The 17986-nt window shown below is 41.3% G+C and overlaps 2 protein-coding genes across 2 annotated transcripts; both read right to left on the reverse strand.

Annotated features, from left to right (window-relative positions):
• Positions 1–2945: 2945 nt before the first annotated feature.
• LOC147438540 (uncharacterized) lies at positions 2946–6786 on the reverse strand. Its single transcript, XM_086484521.1, has 6 exons — positions 6304–6786; positions 5836–5994; positions 4893–5546; positions 4602–4797; positions 4013–4188; positions 2946–3305 (listed from the first exon to the last, which is right to left on the reverse strand). The coding sequence occupies exons 1-6, from the start codon at positions 6784–6786 to the stop codon at positions 2946–2948; spliced, it is 2028 nt and encodes a 675-aa protein (XP_086340647.1).
• A 123-nt stretch (positions 6787–6909) lies between these two features.
• LOC147438541 (uncharacterized) lies at positions 6910–7233 on the reverse strand. Its single transcript, XM_086484522.1, has one exon. The coding sequence runs from the start codon at positions 7231–7233 to the stop codon at positions 6910–6912; it is 324 nt and encodes a 107-aa protein (XP_086340648.1).
• Positions 7234–17986: the final 10753 nt, after the last annotated feature.

Genomic DNA, 17986 nt, shown 5'->3' on the forward strand with positions numbered 1-17986 from the left:
AGGCTTCTACCATCAAGTACTACCTTGGGTTCTTGTTGAGGACCTAGAGCCTAATGTAGAGGAATAATGAGTGCCCGCATAAATGGAGACACTCTCTATTGATTGTCCTCTAGCACACAACCAGAGCATAGGTTCATGTGACCACAAGACTCTAGAAGTGTTGGTGAGTGTCTGTGAAGGCCATTCACCTAGTTTTTTAGGTGTTTACAATCGATCTTTTTTTAAAAATATTTTGGTCCTTTTTTTAAACCAAGTCACAGAATATGACGTGTGATAGCTCAAAGCAAGCGTCTTGGTTAGAGGGACGTGCCGTGCTTTACAGCCCCCAATTCTGTTACTTAAAGCCCTCAAAATCATAAAAATAATCTTTTCCTAATAAAGAAGAAGGCTAAAATTATTAAGTTCAAGGGGTAAGTGTGAAGGGAATGGTGGAGGACTTGAAGGGCTTGTCCTACATGCCCTCCCCTTACCTGAGGTTCTAGTCTTTATATATATAGTAGTGTCTATATTATATCATAAGACCGAGGACTACAACCTGGGCTCGGGCTCGGGCTCGGGCTTGGGGAATGATTCGGATCCTTCCTTTTAAAATAAGAGTTTTAATATAAAACTTTTTGAAAAAAACTTTTCTATAGCTCTGCCTAACTTGCCTACACATCTAACAGAGCTATTAACATTAATTATCTCTGCTCACACACTGCCTAACACAGTAAACTACACAATGTCTATTGCACACTATCTACACTAACTACTGCCCACTGTCTACACTTCCTAACACAACAAATGTAACACTAACTAACAGACCTAGTAACACCTGCACATTACAGAACTTAGAAGATCTAACAAAAACCTGCACATTGCAACACTTAACAGATTCTAACAAAACCTGCTAAACCTGTACATTATAGCGACTTAATAGATCCAACACAACTTAGCAAAAAACCAGAAGTGATAGAAGTGAACGGCTTCTTGAGGTAGCATTGAGTGCTCCTCATGCTTAGAGCAAGGCAGTCCCCAACATCGGCCCCAAAAATGTGCACTTTGTCGCACGTGTCGAAGGCAGGGAACTTGTCAAACACCGTGTGCAAGCCACGAATGGCTGTAAGCACACAACTAGACAATCCTAGCAAGCTCAAAGAGGCAATGGTATGTCACTCACTGCTCAATGCTTTCCATCGTGAAGGATCATCTGTAGGAAAGAAGGAGTCGTCGCTGCCACCACATCCAACCGCCTTGCCGCGGCCGATGCCTACACAATGCTCTCTCTCTCTCTCTCTCTCAAGCACACACACACATACACATGTGAGCACGTGAAGGAGAAGGAGATAGAGGTAGAGAAAGAGCACTTCTTAGCATGTACCTCGAAGAATGAGGATTTTAGGTCAAAATAGACCTTTTATAAGAATCGGACCCATTCACACATGGGCGTCCACACCAATATATCCCGTTGATAAACTTCACAATTAATTTCAAAATTTCAAACTCTTCATCTGAAATATAAGATTTATGATTGTGATACATCTTTCACAACTGAATATCACAACCACAAACATTAACATAATAAATACGACCATATGTAGTTCTTGTAGCACTCTCATCAATTTTATCTCACTCGATATTTGTGACACTTTGCATAGTGAAATGCTTAAGCGTCCACAAGTTTCATACCACCCATCTACATATGAATACACCCAATGATGCCACCAGCACCATGTACCATTTCTTTGACAAATGTACTCATCCTTAACTTTCAAATAAATAAGCATATTTATATGCATTGGGAGAATAGCCAATACATCATGACCCATGTTAACCTACATTAGCAATTAGCAAAGTTCTCTCTCTCTCTCTCTCTCTCTCTCTCACACACACACACACACACACACACACACTCATTAACCTATGTAATAGATAAAAACCCACTTCGATAGGCCAACAATAAGTAAAAAAATACTGTTCTTAGAATGCATAGACAATGGATCAGAGTGTTCGATCATCTAGAAAAGTTGAGCCTACGACACACTCTACTTGGAACTCTCAAGATCCAAGGTCCAACACGTCAAACACTGTGATCGAGGCGTCAAGGTGAGTCACCCAAAGAATAGATTTTAAACATTCATTCATTCACTCCATATGGACTGTATGAAAAGTTGTAATTGAGAGGCCGTTGCATACCTAACTCTCATACAGTGATTCGCATATCATTTATATCAAACTCTATGTGATAACAACCTACAACACTTCTAAAATATCGTGCTTCATATAATGCCAAGATAGAATGTCTGCAATAATATATGAAGCCTGCAATGGAGACAACAACCAGCCATTCAGGCATAAAATTAACAACTTATTTAGCGTCATGTGGATTCAAGTTCAAGCTATACACACCGAAGGATCTCAAAATCCTCGATAGTACAAACAATATCCTCAACATGTGCAGGACCCCTCCACAATGGAGGATCTAGAAAAAAAGATGTCACACGTGTAAATACACAAAATAAGGACCATAAATTTCTCAGTCATGGTAAAAGTAAGTATCAAAGATAAGATTTTACATACCTCTAATAATATAAGAAGGTATATCATTGAGGGTGTATGAAATCATGATGTATTGTGCCATTATTTATATACTATAACAATGGAGATTTAGAAGTTTAAGAGGAAGAGAGATGAATAGAATAAAGAAGACTTTGACAATCATACCATAGAGAATCGTGTCCTTCTTTCTTTTGTTTAAAAGAAGGATTTAAAATATTGAGTGTGTGTGTGTGTGTGTGTGTGTGTGTGTGTGTGTGAGAGAGAGAGAGAGAGAGAGAGAGAGAGAGAGAGGGAGGGAGGAATGAAAGCAATTCAAAAGACTTTGAAATTTCACAACTTCACAAAGATTATTTGAATATTTTGAATGTAATAGAGACAATACAAAAGAGTTATTCAAAGTGTAGACTTCAAGAGACTACATTAGGGATTCTGTAAGTCCAAGGACCTGTGTTGTATACATTTTGCAAGATACAAGGGGGTGTTTCAACTTGAGTAAATGTCCTCGATAGATATGGTGTAGTGAGGTCTCCAGCAACCCCCACCTGTTGTGCATTGACTGGCCTTTCATCACTCACAAACCAAATATTAACTTGAATTTGACGATGCTCGTGGTCCAAAGAAAAGGCAACATGGTAGTATCCAAGAACTTCCATAGACATATCTCTATCTAAGTATAGCATTTCATAAACACCTACAATGATAAATCCTCGATGGCAGTGATCACTACAAAGGCATCCATGAATTATGTAGAGCAAGAAAAGCTTAAACTACCAACATGCCACATAAAAACTCTTACAGTATAATATGAATTAAATCAAATAAGATCACCAAAAACATAGCAAGAACTCTTCCCCTCCATTGTGGTGGATCTTCAACAAAGTAAGTCAATGTATAAGCTAATCTTCTCAATAAAATAATAGGTCAAGTTAATACTCTAATTTAAAAAAGAAGATAAATACATCGAATGAATTCAGTGATGTGACCCACTACATAGGATGCACTGCGTCGAGGATCCATTTGTGGCCAATACTTTGATCTAAGAGATATCAATAAAATTTAATATCAAGTGTGCCTGACTTTAAGTGAGAGCCACAATGTTAATTTGAACTTATTGTTATGAATTTTCTAGTTGTAATACTTCCTTGAAGACAATGTTTGGAGTGTAGTAACACTCCTCTTGAGTGTTTTTAATATTGACAATAATCCTCATAGTAGCTGCACTTCGCACACATGACATTGCAACATACAATCGTCCGTGAGAGAAGATTGATGATGCAAGATATAGACCGAGAATTCCCGATGTTTGCCCTTGTGCTTTGTTGATCATAGTCATCCCAAAAGCAAGCCTAATTGAAAATTGACGATGCTTCATTTGAAATGGAAACCCCTGATGGTTTCCAACAATAAAGTCAATCCTTGGAATAAAAACTCTCTCTCCAATATTAGATCATTTAACTATCTCTACCTCAGTTACCTTATGATGAAATTGCTTGCATATCAATCTGGTTCCGTTACATAATCCACTTGGATCCAAATTTTGCAGCAACATGTTAGGAGCATTTTCTTTCAAGACTAAAGCATGAGGTGGAAAACCACCACCAAGAGTAAGGCTATTCAGATATTCAATTGTGTGCAAATTTGTGTTTTCCTCTGACATACAAATTGAATCTGCACTTAGACACTCTTTGCACACTCCATGCATTCTTTGCAATGCATAGTCATTGATTAAATCCACCTCTTTATTTTGTGGAGCAAGTATTGCTCTATCTCTGAAAAACTTGCATGATCTTGCACATGACACAAATCTCCATATATAAAGCTTAGAAGATATGCCAAACTATTTCCTGGAAGCATCATGTGTGAAGGTATTTTAACTCTATCTAAGTCTCCTCCGTCATCCATATCCCCATTGCCAATATCAAGCACCCAACGCAAAAAACTTTGTTGAAGCGAATTTGAACCACAATCAAGTATACACATATTTATGGTAAGCCTCAATATCGTTGTACATTTCCATATGTGAGAATGACACAATGAAGCATTTACAATATCTGTACGACTACCTTTTGATACAACAGGTAGTATTTGTCGAAAGTCACCTCCAAACAAAATGACCTTTCCACCAAACAAAGTATCTCGCTGCATAATATCTCTTAAAGTTCTGTCCACTGCTTCAAATGCATATCGATGTGTCATGGGAGCTTCATCCCATATAAGTAAAGCTGCATTCCTTAGAAGTTCTGTTAGTTGACTATTTACCTTTATATTGCAAGTTTCTTTAGAGTGAAGCTCCAAAGGTGTCTTAAACCTAGAATGAGCAGTTCTTCCATTACTCAAAAGTAAAGCTGCAATACCTGATGATGCACATGCAAGAGCAACTCTACAACTTCCTCACACTTGTGCAAGAAGTAAATTATATAAGTTTTTCCTGAGCCATCGCGACCATCTAAGAAAAATACCTTCCCTGAATACGTGTCAATAGCTTGCAGTACTTGGTGATAAGCATCTCGTTGATCCTCGTTTAAGGAAGTCTCCATACGATCTGCTATATTACGCTGCTCATCAACATTAAACATTGTTTCGTCAGTCATAGCACTGGTTTCACTTAAGGATACCATTGTTGAGTCTATTGCAGGCAACGTATAATCGCAAAGCCTCTTGCCATGTTGTTGCAAAAAGCATTCTATATGAAGCAAAGCTCGATTTTTTTCCACATCAAATCGTACACTTGCATTTGAAATAAGCATCCTTAGGGCATAAACATAGTCCTCACAAAATTCGGTACAAAATATGTCCCAAAAAGCAGTCGAATGAAGTGGCTCACAAAAGACTAATATGATTGCAAAGAGTTGTCTCAACAGCATTCCATTTTGAAAAAAAGATGCCTCTTGGAGGCAAAGTGACCATTCTTCATTGTCTTGCAATAATCCTCTAGCTATACATGCCTCCTTGTATGTATCATAAATGTGACCATCATACATCCGCAAGTCTTCAAAAGATTTACATCCCTTGCAAATATTGAGTAGCATTTGTAGGTAATAAACCTCACCAATAGTAGGGACAATATTATACATTCTTCCAATAGAAACACCATGTTGTCATGGAGACCATGCCTTTGGACTTTTATTCCATACCCAACCACTTGGAAAGTCAGTATATGTGAGGCTATTTGCTTCTGGATAGTTTTGATTTGCAACAAACCATTATGTCAAGGTAGTTTTTTTTTTCATTATCTAGCAAATCTGATACATTATCGCCATCTTAAAATGTAACCATATTATGCAATGGAAGGTGTACTTGCAATCGTTGAATAGCTGGCCTTTCACTATGCATGTCAAAGCCAAATATTCTCCACATAGCCTCAGATGCAGAAACATAACATGCATTGAGATAACTCTTGATCTCATCAGTAGCTCCTTCAAAATCTTGAAGAACAATGGTGGCTCGATCATGTCCCTGGTAGACATACTTATAAAGATATTTAACGGCAGTGACAGTTGAGCATATCTCCACATTAATATGGGCTTTGTATCTTAGTGATAAGAGAGGGATGTAAGAACAACCCAACGATTATCTAAATTGTAATTTTTAGACGGAACAAACCTTTCATCATCTCGTCTCATATACACAGGATATCCACTTTCATTTACATTCGTTTAGACGTAAAAAATGTTTGTGGAAACTTGAATCTACACTTTCCATCAGCCATACATGGAGAAGTTGGGCTCAAAGGACACATGGCCCATGAACATTACAATGGCTCACTACATCAAATAATTTTGGAAACACATTCTTGTCAGGGAGCTCTACACAAACCAACTTATCATAGTGGAATGTGTCTATGGGCTTATATTTAGATGCAAGTATCAACAATATATGAGCATGAGGAAGACCTCTCTTTTGAAACTCAATCATTGATACATGTCCAATCACCTCCCCAAATACGGCTTGCTTGATAAGTAAATGCATCATATCTTGGAGCTTCTGATAAAACACACGTGTAGTCACATCAGGACGACCGACGACATTTTGTCCAGGTAGTAATGCATCATCTATTTCCTTCCATCGTGGATTACGTGTGAATGTGATAAAGAGATCCAGTTTACCCCTACTACGAACAATTGCCGTTGCATCTTGGAATAGTTGGCACATATATCTTGGACCTCCAACAAATGACGAAGGCAAAACAGTTCTACGGCCAACATTTTGACCTTCAGCCCTCTCTAAGCCATCTCTAACCTCAACCATGTCAATCAATCCTTGGTACACTTCAACACGAAGTGTTCTTTGGTTATTTCGCATCCACAATAGCCGCGACTCCTCTATAGTACTATAAGTAACCACCACATATTGTTGTAGTAGCCTACCCCCTCAAAGAAGACACTCCACTATATCATCTCTTATTTGTAAGCGAAAGACATAATATTGCTTTTGACTCAACTTTTTTCCATCACTAATCTGTAAATAAAGATGCCACCCATCCTCTCCACTTGGAAATAATAAAACATACAATAAGGGCATGTAAGCTTGATTCATGTTGGAGATTCTTTTCAAGCCCCCATGTCGAAAATTCAGTACAATGTTGCGATAGCCAATATTTCTATCATCCCCTTGTACTAGCATAATTGCAACAACTTCATAACTTCTTGGAGCAAGATATTGCCAACCATCACAACAATGCTCCGCAATAACCATCCTCATATTGGGTAGAAGCAGTAGAAGAATTAGATCTTTGAGAAACTTGACGTTGCTTTGGTGGAACTAATCTAGCCAAAGCATCTCCAGACAAAGAAGCAGTAGAAGAATTAGATCTTTGAGAAACTTGACGTTGCTTTGGTGGAACTAATCTAGCCAAAGCACTTAATTTATTTGAGGTAGCTCGGATATCTAAAAGTCTTAAACCTTGAACCTTTGTCAAAGTACCCAGCTTGTTGACAATACTTCTCAATCCTAGCACGATGTTTCGTATTGTCTTGAATTTGTCCTTTTGATTCACGTCAACTCCTTGAGACCTCTTTTCAAAGATTCTCAATAGATGCCAATATTATCTGTTGAGAATCCTCAACTTGAAAAAGTTTCTCTCTCAAGTATGCCTCACTCTCTAATCTCTGCAAGTTTGTTGCTTTTGTCTCTTCTCGCATTTCTCGTTTGCTAGATCTTTAAGGTCTCTTGGGATAGTTTTCTACAACGTTAAAACTCTCTTCTTCTCAGGTGTGTGTGTGTGTGCTAATAAAAGAGGAAAATGGTATAACCTTTCTCTCTCTCAAGTGTGGTAGATTGGTTATGCCATTTCCCTCTTGAATAACAGGTCTTGAGTTCAACTCCTTTCCGGCTAGATCTTTAAGGTCTCTTGGGATAGTTTCCTATGACGTTAAAACTCTCTTCTTCTCGAGTGTGTGTGTGGGTGCGTGTGTGCACTAATAAAAAGAGGAAAATGGTATAACCTTTCTACTACCCAAGCGTAGTAGATTGGTTATGCCATTTCCCTCTTGAGTTCAACTCCTCGTCATCTCTCTCTCTCTCTCTCTCTCTCTCTCCAATTTTCTTTATTCTCTTTGGTCTTTTTCTTTTTCTTCTCCCTCTCTCTCTCTCTCTCTCTCTCTCTCTCTTTTTGTTTTTGTTTTTTGTGTGTGTGTGTGTGTGTAGTATGCGTGCGTGTATGTGTGTAATTACCCTTCAAATTCAATATTTTCATCTCTCTGTCTCTCTATGTGTGTTTCTCTCTCTCTCTCTCTCTCTCTCTCTCTCTCTCTCTCTTTTGGACCCTTGTGTGTGTGTGAACATGGTCACATGGATGTTCTCATTTGAGCACATCACCATAACATTACATTTTATTGTCATCTCTCTCTTTCTCCCTCCCCTATCTTTTTTAAAATTCTCTTTGGTCTTTTTCTTCTTCTTCTTCTTCCTCTCTCTCTCTCTCTCTCTCTCTCTCTCTCTCTATTTTTGTGTGTATAGTATGTGTGCATGTATGTGTGTAAGTACCCTTCAAATTCAGTTCATTTTCATCTCTCTTTCTCTCTATGCATGTTTGTGTGTGTGTTTGTGTGTTTTATTTCTCTGTGTGTGAAGCCTTATGGACAATTTTGCGTATGTTGGGATAGTTTCCTACGACGTTAAAACTCTCTTCTTCTTGGGTGTGTGTGTGTGAGGGTGTGTGTATGCTCATGAAAAGAGAAAAATGGTATAACCTTTCTACCACCCAAGTGTGGTAGATTGGTTATGCCATTTCCCTCTTGAATAACAGGTCTTGAGTTCAACTCCTCGTCGATTAGATCTTTAAGGTCTATTGGGATAGTTTTCTACGACATTAAAACTCTCTTCTTCTTGGGTGTGTGTGTGCGCTAATGAAAAGAGGAAAATGGTATAACCTTTCTATCACCCAAGTGTAGTAGATTGGTTATGCCATTTCTCTCTTGATTAACAGGTCTTGAGTTCTCCTCCTCGTCGGCTAGATCTTTAAGGTCTCTTGGGATAGTTTCCTATGATGTTAAAACTCTCTTCTTCTCGGGTGTGTGTGTGGGAGTGTGTGTGTGCGCGCTAATAAAAAGAGACAAATGGTATAACCTTTCTATCACCCAAGCGTAGTAGATTGGTTATGCCATTTCCCTCTTGAATAACAAGTCTTGAGTTCAACTCCTCATCGGCTAGATCGTTAAGGTCTCTTGGGATAGTTTCCTACGACGTTAAAACTCTGTTCTTTTCGGGTGTGTGTGTGCGCGCGTGCTAATAAAAAGGGAAAATGGTAGAACCTTTCTATCACCCAAGTGTGGTAGATTGGTTATGCCATTTCCCTCTTGAGTTCAACCCCTTGTCATCTCTCTCTCTCTCTCTCTCTCTCTCTCTCTCTCTCTCTCTCTCTCTCTCTCTCCCCCCCAATTTTTTAATTCTCTTTGGTCTTTTCTCTCTCTCTCTCTCTCTCTCTCTCTCTCTCTCTCTCTTTGTTTGTGTGTGTGTGTGTGTGTGTAGTATGCATGCGTGTATGTGTGTAAGTACCCTTCAAATTCATTTCATTTTCATCTCTCTGTCTCTCTATGTGTGTTTCTCTCTCTCTCTCTCTCTCTCTCTCTCTCTCTCTCTCTCTCTGTGGACCCCTGTGTGTGTGAACATGGTCACTGGATGTACTCATTTGAGCACATTACCATAACATTACATTTAATTGTCATCTCTCTCTTTCTATCTCCCCCTAATTCTTTTGATTCTCTTTAGTCTTTCTTCTCTCTCTCTCTCTCTTTGTTTATGTGTGTGTGTGGTATGTGTACGTGTATGTGTGTAAGTACCCTTCAAATTCAGTTCAATTTCATCTCTTTGTCTGTCTATGTGTGTCTGTGTGTGTGTAAGTACCCTTCAAATTCAGTTCATTTTCAACTCTCTGTCTCTCTATGTGTGTTTTATTTCTATGTGTGTGAAGCCTTATGGACAATTTTATGTCCTAAGACGTTAAAACTCTCTTCTTCTTGGGTGTGTGTGTGTGCTCTAATATAAAGAGAAAAATGGTATAACCGTTCTATAACCCAAGTGTGGTAGATTGGTTATGCCATTTCCTTCGTTAATAACAGGTCTTGAGTTCAACTCCTCTTTGGCTAGATCTTTAAGGTCTCTTGGGATAGTTTCCTACGATGTTAAAACTCTCTTCTTCTCGGGTGTGTGTGCGCGCTAACAAAAAGAGGAAAATGGTATAACCTTTCTATCACCCAAGTGCGGTAGATTAGTTATGCCATTTCCCTCTTGAGTTCAACTCCTAGTCCGCTAGATCTTTAAGGTCTCTTGGGATAGTTTCTTACGACGTTAAAACTCTCTTCTTCTTCTTCTTCTTCTCTCTCTCTCTCTCTCTCTCTCTCTCTCTCTCTCTCTCTCTCTCTCTCTCTCTCTCTCTCTCTCTCTGTGGACCCATGTGTGTGTGAACATTTATGGACGCAATCTTCTGGTCTCATAAGCCATTTCACTATTTCAATTCACTTTCATCTCTCTCTCTCTCTCTCTCTCTCTCTCTCTCCACCCAATTTTTTTTATTCTCTTTGGTCTTTTTCCTCTCTCTCTCTCTCTCTCTCTCTCTCTCTCTCTCTCTCTCTCTCTCTCTCTCTCTCTCGTATTTGTATGAATCAGGTTAATTTACCATAACATCAATCATTGTCATTGTCATTGATTTATGAATGGATTAGGTCATTGTCATCTCTGTGTGTGTGTGTGTGTGTGTGTGTGTGTGTGAATAAACAATCAAATAATTAAACTGAATTAAAAAGTTAACCATAACATTAATTTACCTTAACATTTCATATCATTGTCATTTCTCTCTCTCTCTCTCTCTCTCTAAATAAACAAATCAAGTAATTAACCGAGTTAAAAAGTTACCTGGTTGAGCTGCTTCACACACACCTCCACTCCACTTGCCTTGGCTTGCACACTTGCTGCCTACAATAAGAATATAGAATTGTTAAGTGAATTTTCATTTCATATTGAATAGAATACTTTTGATACGTCCTAAGGTGCTGATGTGTTCTGGAGCTCTGCATGCAACAGAGAGAGAGAGAGAGAGAGAGAGAGAGAGAGAGAGAGAGAGAGAACGTTTTTCTCCTCTTGAGTGCAGGTACATTTTGCTAGAGCTCATGCATGCAACGAGGGAAGAGGAGACGTATGCAATGGAGGGGTAGTGAGCTGATTCGATTGCACAGGAGTGTGCATTGTAGCTGGGCAAGAAAAGCCTACGAAAACTCCCCTAGCGGTGGTGAACTGATTCGATTGTTGAGGAGTGTGCATTGTAGCTGGGCAAGAAAAGCCTGCGAAATGAAAAAGGGAGTACGCAAGACATGGACCTTCTACGCTCATGGCATCACAGTGTCACGCAGAAGAGAGAGAGAGAGAGAGAGAGAGAGAGAGAGAGAGAGAGAGAGAGAGAGAGAGAGAGAGAGAGAGAGATAGATTTTATTATCGTACTCGGAGGTCAAATATGACCTATGGGACCAAAGTTACATGTGATGTAGTATATGTATGGTTGATGAGTGACTCTCGATGCTCCAAAATTGTAGTGATGAGAGTCGCAATGGAGAGCCCACACTTTGGCTGGGAGAGGAAAGTGTGTAGGTCTAAGTTATGGCTGAAAATGTGAGAGAAGCAAGTTCGGATGTGATCAAAAGCTTAGCACTCTAGTAGTGTGTGGTACTCAGACTCTCGAACTTGCAATGAGCATAATGTGCACAATCGATTTGACTCTTCTCCATTGCCCCAATGCCCTATCTCGCATCGAAGGAAATGGGAGCTAAGCCGAATTGTTGCGATAGTGCGTATCGCGGACAAGGGAATAGGCTCAAGCATGTAAGCGTGAGTACGGTTTCCTCTCTCAGCGAAGAACATGGTTTTGTAGTTGGGGGCAATATAGGTGGTGTAATGTATGAAACGTGACCCACCGGATTTCTCCCAAGCCGTAATACATTGGCGTTGTAGAAAAGCTTCATTCACTTGAGAGTCAATTGAAGCATCATGTAGCAAGTGTAATGCATCCCATCTCCCAAACCACTTCTTTATGTCTTGCATCCATCCCGTGCTCAAGATCTTGCTTTTATGCGTCTTTTGAACTTTTTTGCTTGCTTCCCTTGCAATTGTAGGAAGTCGATGTGAGGGGTTTTGACGCATCTTTATCATGTACTCCACAACCCTTTCCATGCCCATAACCTCAATTGGAAGAGATCCCGACTCAAGAAGTAGGAGCATATATGGTGTTTGTGTCTTAACTTGGAGAAAGTTTGTAAGAAAACGCTTTTGGACATTCTCAAACTCTTTCCAAGTAGACTTTGAGATGCTCCCGCCCCACACTTCAACTCCATAAAGAAGAACCGGTGTCACCAATGCATCAAAAAGATACTTCTTGAGAACCCAACACTTGATGTTTCCCGCATTACACATGTTCTCAAATGCATAATATGCTCTCTTTCCCGCTTCCAAACGACGCATAGCACATTCATGCCACTTGTGATTGGATGGAACCTCAAGGCCAAGGTACTTAAAGCTCTCAACAACTTCAAGCGTCTCGTTGTTGTACACAATGCATGGCTTCTCCTTATGGTTGGTTTTCACAAGCATAACCTTTGTTTTGGATTCATTTACAATCAGCCCACTATGCAAGCAAAAGTTCTCAAGGACAACCATAAGCTTTTGTGCATCTTCTAAAGTGTGTGCTAGAAGCACTACATCATCCGCATACAACAAAAGCATGATTACCTCATTGCAAATAGTGACCTCTTCAATGCCTTCTTCTTGCATAAAGTCAAGTACCATTTGTTCCAATTGATCGATGCATAGACCAAAGAGAGTTGGTGACAATGGACATCCTTGTTTAACCCCAATAGTGCTTACAAAAATTTCTGAAATTTCTCTTCCCATGCGCAATTGACAAATCACCTTCTCATAAATTCGAGAAACCGCAAGCATAAACTCACTTGGCACTTGGAGTTCTTCCATCCTTCTCCACAAATTGTTACGTGGAATCATATCAAAGGCTTTCTTAAAGTCCACAAAACAACAATACAATCGCTTGCCTTTCAACCGACTTTCCTCCATGAGAACACGAAGAGTGACAAGATGATCAATGGTGCTATGGCATCGACGAAAACCCGCTTGTCCCTTTGCACGCTTGTCATTCTCTTCAGCCCAATCACTCAATTTCATCATGTCTGGTTAAGAAAGGATTGGAAGATTTTGTATCAATTGTGAAAGATGACAAGTACAAACGTTATGTATGGCTGAAAATTATGACACCAAAAAGAGCACCCATTTTTGTGGCCGGTTGCTACATTCCTCATCATGATTCTCCCTTTTATGCTTGCATGGATAGAGATCAACCATTTTCTGATTTGGAAGAGGACATTGCTTATTTCAAAGGTGAAGGTGATGTTATTGTATTTGGGGATATGAATGCTCGCACAAAAACATTGCAACATGATACTCAACAATTTGATATGCCATACATTTCAAGGGAGTTGGAGGAAGTTCACTTGTATGATCGTACTTCAATGGATGAGAAAGAGCCGGATCACTATGGAAAGTTACTTTTACACATGTGTAATAGCACGGGTATGCTCATTGCCAATGGTGTATCTTTGTGGAGTGGAACCAATGGATTTACATGTAGGAGACATAATGGGGATAGTGTGATTGACTATATGCTACTCTCTGAAGCCATCATGTATCGCATAAAGAGTTTTATGTTTGGTTAATGGACCCCGGAATCCGACCATCGCACCTTATGTATTGACCTTTCATGTGGAGAAGCAACTTAGCATGATAATCTCAGCCAAAGGAAAGAGAAGTTATCACTGTGTATGGATTTCAAACGGTCACCAATGTACATTGAAATGGTTGAGAAAAAACTATGGATGACAAAGCTTCAATGTGATGCACCATTGGAAACTAAATGGGAAGCTTTCAAGAAAGCTATTTGTTCTTGTGCGGAAGAATGCTTTGCCATAAAGCATCTCCATGGTATCAACAAAGATAGATCACACAAAAGGTGGTTTAATAAAGAATGTCAAGATGCTCGAAAGTCCTTGATAAAGCTTGATGCAACTATGGACAAAGACAACTATCAAAGTCATTTGCATGCATACCGGGCATTGATTCAAAAGAAGAGAAGAAGATGGGAAGTAAAGCAACAAGAATTTCAAGTCCAAGAAAAGGCACATGCATGTGGAAGATTTTGGAGAAACTTGAGGGGCAAGCGGGTTGATAATTTTGGTAACTTGAGTCTAGTGGATATGTACACACATTGTAGGCAATTATATGAGCAAGCAAATGCTGAAAAAATACCATTTTATGGTTCACTCCCATGTATGCCCTCTTTTTTTACTATTGAGGATGTATGCGGTGGGCTTGAAAAGTTGGCCACTCGCAAAGCAGGAGATCTTCGAGGTATCAAGCCGGAGATGATCAAATGGACGGGAGATTTTACCCATGAGTGGATGTGTGATATGTTCAACCTTGCACTTCAACATGGTATGCCTTATGATTGGAGTACTAATTGGGTTAAGCCTTTGCATAAAGGAGGGGATGTAAAGAATGTAAGCAACTACCGGACTATAATGATTGGGTCTCTTATGGCAAAGTTGTTTGGGTGCATAATGGTACCCCTCCTTGTCCTCTTCGTTGCTTGAGATTCTTTGACCACATCAATGAATGTACATTGTAATCCTCCAAGCCGTTAATCCTTTGTGTATCATGCTCCCAAGTTTCAACAAGAAGTACAACATCGGCTTTGCTTGTTAGTTCATCAATGCCAACCCCCGCATTCCATGGGTATCCATTACAATTCCAAAAGCATATTTTCAATTGTCACGCATCCCTATTTGCTTGAGAGACTTGCCTCCTCCTTGGGCACATTTTCTTCATGAGAGATCTCCTTGTTTTTGTTATTCTTTTCCTCATATGCCTTGCGACGCATATTTTGTTGCTTAATAGTGCGATCTTCACATACAAAACATTTTGTATCCCTCAAATAGATGCAACTATTATCAAGGATAATCTTTTGCTTGGTCTCATCTGGCATGGTGCATACAATTGGCCGTTCTCCCGAGCGAGGAGCTCCTTGCTTCCCCACTCTATGTGCTCCATAGACCATAACTCCGGACATGCCAAAGTGGGTTTTGAAGAAATCTTCAATAAAAATGGCAAGAGAAGGAGGTGTCTTTAACTTCTCTTTGGGAATTCCACGAATAACAATGTTCTCGGAACGTCACTCCCGTTCCTTCAACTCCTCCACATCCACATTCTCAACATTCTTTGTTTGAACCATAGCTTGCATGAGTGAGGAATTAGAAACCACATTGCTACCACATACATCAGCCCGAGACTTGTTTGTGCATACATTTTTCATGTCACATACATCCCGGCTCATAGTGTCAAATTTCTCCTCTTTCAATATATGGTCATGCTCTACTTTGCTCATCCGCTCCTTCAAAGCATTTAAGTCCACAAGAGAGCGTTTACATTCCTTGACTTTCTCTTCAAGTTGCATCAAACGTGTTGTTTGCATCTCAAGTGTCCTCTTGAGATTCTCATTCTCAACCACAAGTACCCTTAGTGTGCCATTCTCCATTGCAAGTGCTCGTAAGTCTTCGCCTTGTTTGTTTACGGTCTCTTGCAATGATACCAAGTACGCCATGATCATGGTTTTCGATGTCGTTGGTTGGGTGGTTGTGTTGCTATCTCCACACTTAGGAGATTTTGGATCATTTTCCACAATGGTTGTGGACCTTGTTGAAGAAGAAGAACCCTTGCGAGTGCCGGAAGACATTGTATGTAAAATAGGAGATGAGAATCAATTTTGTTGAACCTATTCACTTCGGAAATGCTGTTACAGAAACGCTTTCCATAACTCTGAAGATTTCTATCTTTACATCAATGCGTAGAGGACTTCGTGCTCTTCGATTGAAGCTATAGATCACCCAAATCGGAGTTCGGATGAAGAAGTTATGATCAAAAGAGTGGACTGCTGTCTACTAGGTCAAAAAAACGGCTGCGTTTTTTGAGAGAGAGAGAGAGAGAGAGAGAGAGAGAGAGAGAGAGAGAGAGAGAACGTCGGCTCAAGGCCCTCAAGGGGTCAAGGACTCAAGGCTCTCATGAAGGCGTTGCTCTCCTGAAGAAACTCCTCTCATTCGAGAGAATGAGAGAGAGCGAAGAGAGAGGAGGGTGACCTGTTCCAAAAAGCCTGAGCAGATACACTGTCATACACACTCAAATCAACCCAATGCAACACACCCCAACTCTGCTCCATCAACAACAACATGCAGACCTACTATGTGTGTGCGTGCAGAGCAGACCTACACTGTATGTGCACCCCTTCTAGTGAGCTCAAACTGCCGGACCTTAAACCTGTAGAATCGCGCCTGCTCTCACTCAAAGTGTCGGACCTGAGTCTATTGTAGAATCGCGCCTCTCTATCTCTCTCTCTCTCTCTCACTCACACACACACACACACACACACACACACACACAAAATACCAACCTGTTTCGACATGCTCTTTGCCTCTCTCTCTCTCTCTCTCTCTCTCTCTCTCTCTCTCTCTCTCTCTCTCTCTCGTGGCTGTACTTCGCGGAATATGAGCTTGCAAAGAATATGACTCTATGAGCTTGCAAGGAATTTGAATTTCGGCTTGAAAGCCTGGCAAAGCTGCTACCATCTAGTACTTGAGAGCCTGGTAGAGCCGCCACCAAGCCTTAGCTAATCATTCGAAGGCACCATTAATGCCAACGGTCAATTTTTTTTTGTCTCAAGCCTTCAGCTCGGAGCTTCCTACACCTTGCAAGTATAAGGGGTATGAGCCTCCCGAAAACGGCCACGGGAGGGGACCCCCCACCTAGAGACGCTAGCCTCACTCCACGCACTCGTGCACCGTGGGGACTCCACGCAAGGTTCCCCATGGCACGCTATGACCCTCCGTGAGTGCGGGGGAGCTTGAGGCTACGTGGGGCTAGGGACCCAGAACGCAAGACCTGCGAAACGCACCACGGCCGTCGACCCACGGAACGCAACCACGCCCGAGCCGGTCCCGTTCGAGCCGGGCCCCTTTGAAGGCAACTCGCCCGAGCCGGGCCCCTTGAGCCGATCCCGTTCGAGCCAGGCCCTCTTGAAGACAAGCACCTTGACCCGAGCCGGTCCCGTCCGAGCCGGGCCCCTTTGAAGGCAACTCGCCTGAGCCGGTCCCATCCGAGCCGTCCGAGCCAGGCCCCCTTGAAGACAAAAGCACCTTGCCCCGAGCCGGTCCCGTCCGAGCCGGGCCCCTTTTCTCCGCAAGCTTCCACAAACGCGCCCACTACACTTCTCCGCATTGACGGCCCAACTCCCGGGTCGTCACACTTGGTATCAGAGCCAGAACGGCCCCGTCCCCGTGACGCGCCCAACCCCCGGGCCGTCACCACTTCTGCAAACACAAAGGAAAGATGCGAGCCAGACAAGGCTCTTTATATCAAAATCAGAACGACAAAAACGCGATGGACTAACTCGACTTAGTTCGTCGCGCCCCGGCCACTTTTGTGGCCCATGCTGAACTGAAGACCCATTCAAGTCTACAAGAGACCACAGGGCACCGTGCTAGCCCTCCAAATGACGTCCACACAGGGACAAACAGGGATCAGTTTGAAGATTGAAGATTCAGCCAAAGCCTTCATGGTGTCATGACGACCAAAGCTAATTCAACCCAAAGACTGCATCTAACCAAGTAACCTTGCCCGATTCAAGATTCGGCGATTGGAAACCAAAGCTGGTGTCAGCCTAAGTCTACAACGCGCGTCCAAATGACGGTAAGTTTCCTTGCAACTTCGCAATGGCTGCATTGCGACGGACTCTACTTCAAATTCGACTTTCAAGAAGTCTCCGCGCGGACCAACGCAGTAGGTGGCTTCGCGCACTCCGGGTTACCTTTTGGGGAATGCTCAAGTATGGGGAATTCTACTTGGGTAT

Source organism: Adiantum capillus-veneris, chromosome 16 (genome assembly GCF_014529385.1).
Source record: "Adiantum capillus-veneris isolate H3 chromosome 16, ASM1452938v2, whole genome shotgun sequence".
NCBI classification, from domain to species: Eukaryota; Viridiplantae; Streptophyta; class Polypodiopsida; order Polypodiales; family Pteridaceae; genus Adiantum; species Adiantum capillus-veneris.

Coding starts and splice junctions, on each gene's coding strand:
- LOC147438541 (XM_086484522.1), bottom strand. CDS start 7,233: ATGGTTATTGCGGAGCATTGTTGTGATGGTTGGCAATATCTTGCTCCA.
- LOC147438540 (XM_086484521.1), bottom strand. CDS start 6,786: ATGGTTGAGGTTAGAGATGGCTTAGAGAGGGCTGAAGGTCAAAATGTT. Junction 5,547..5,835: donor CAGCTATTCAACGATTGCAA/GTACACCTTCCA, acceptor AATATTTGCAAG/GGATGTAAATCTTTTGAAGA. Junction 4,798..4,892: donor TCTTGCATGTGCATCATCAG/GTATTGCAGCTT, acceptor TGCAATATAAAG/GTAAATAGTCAACTAACAGA.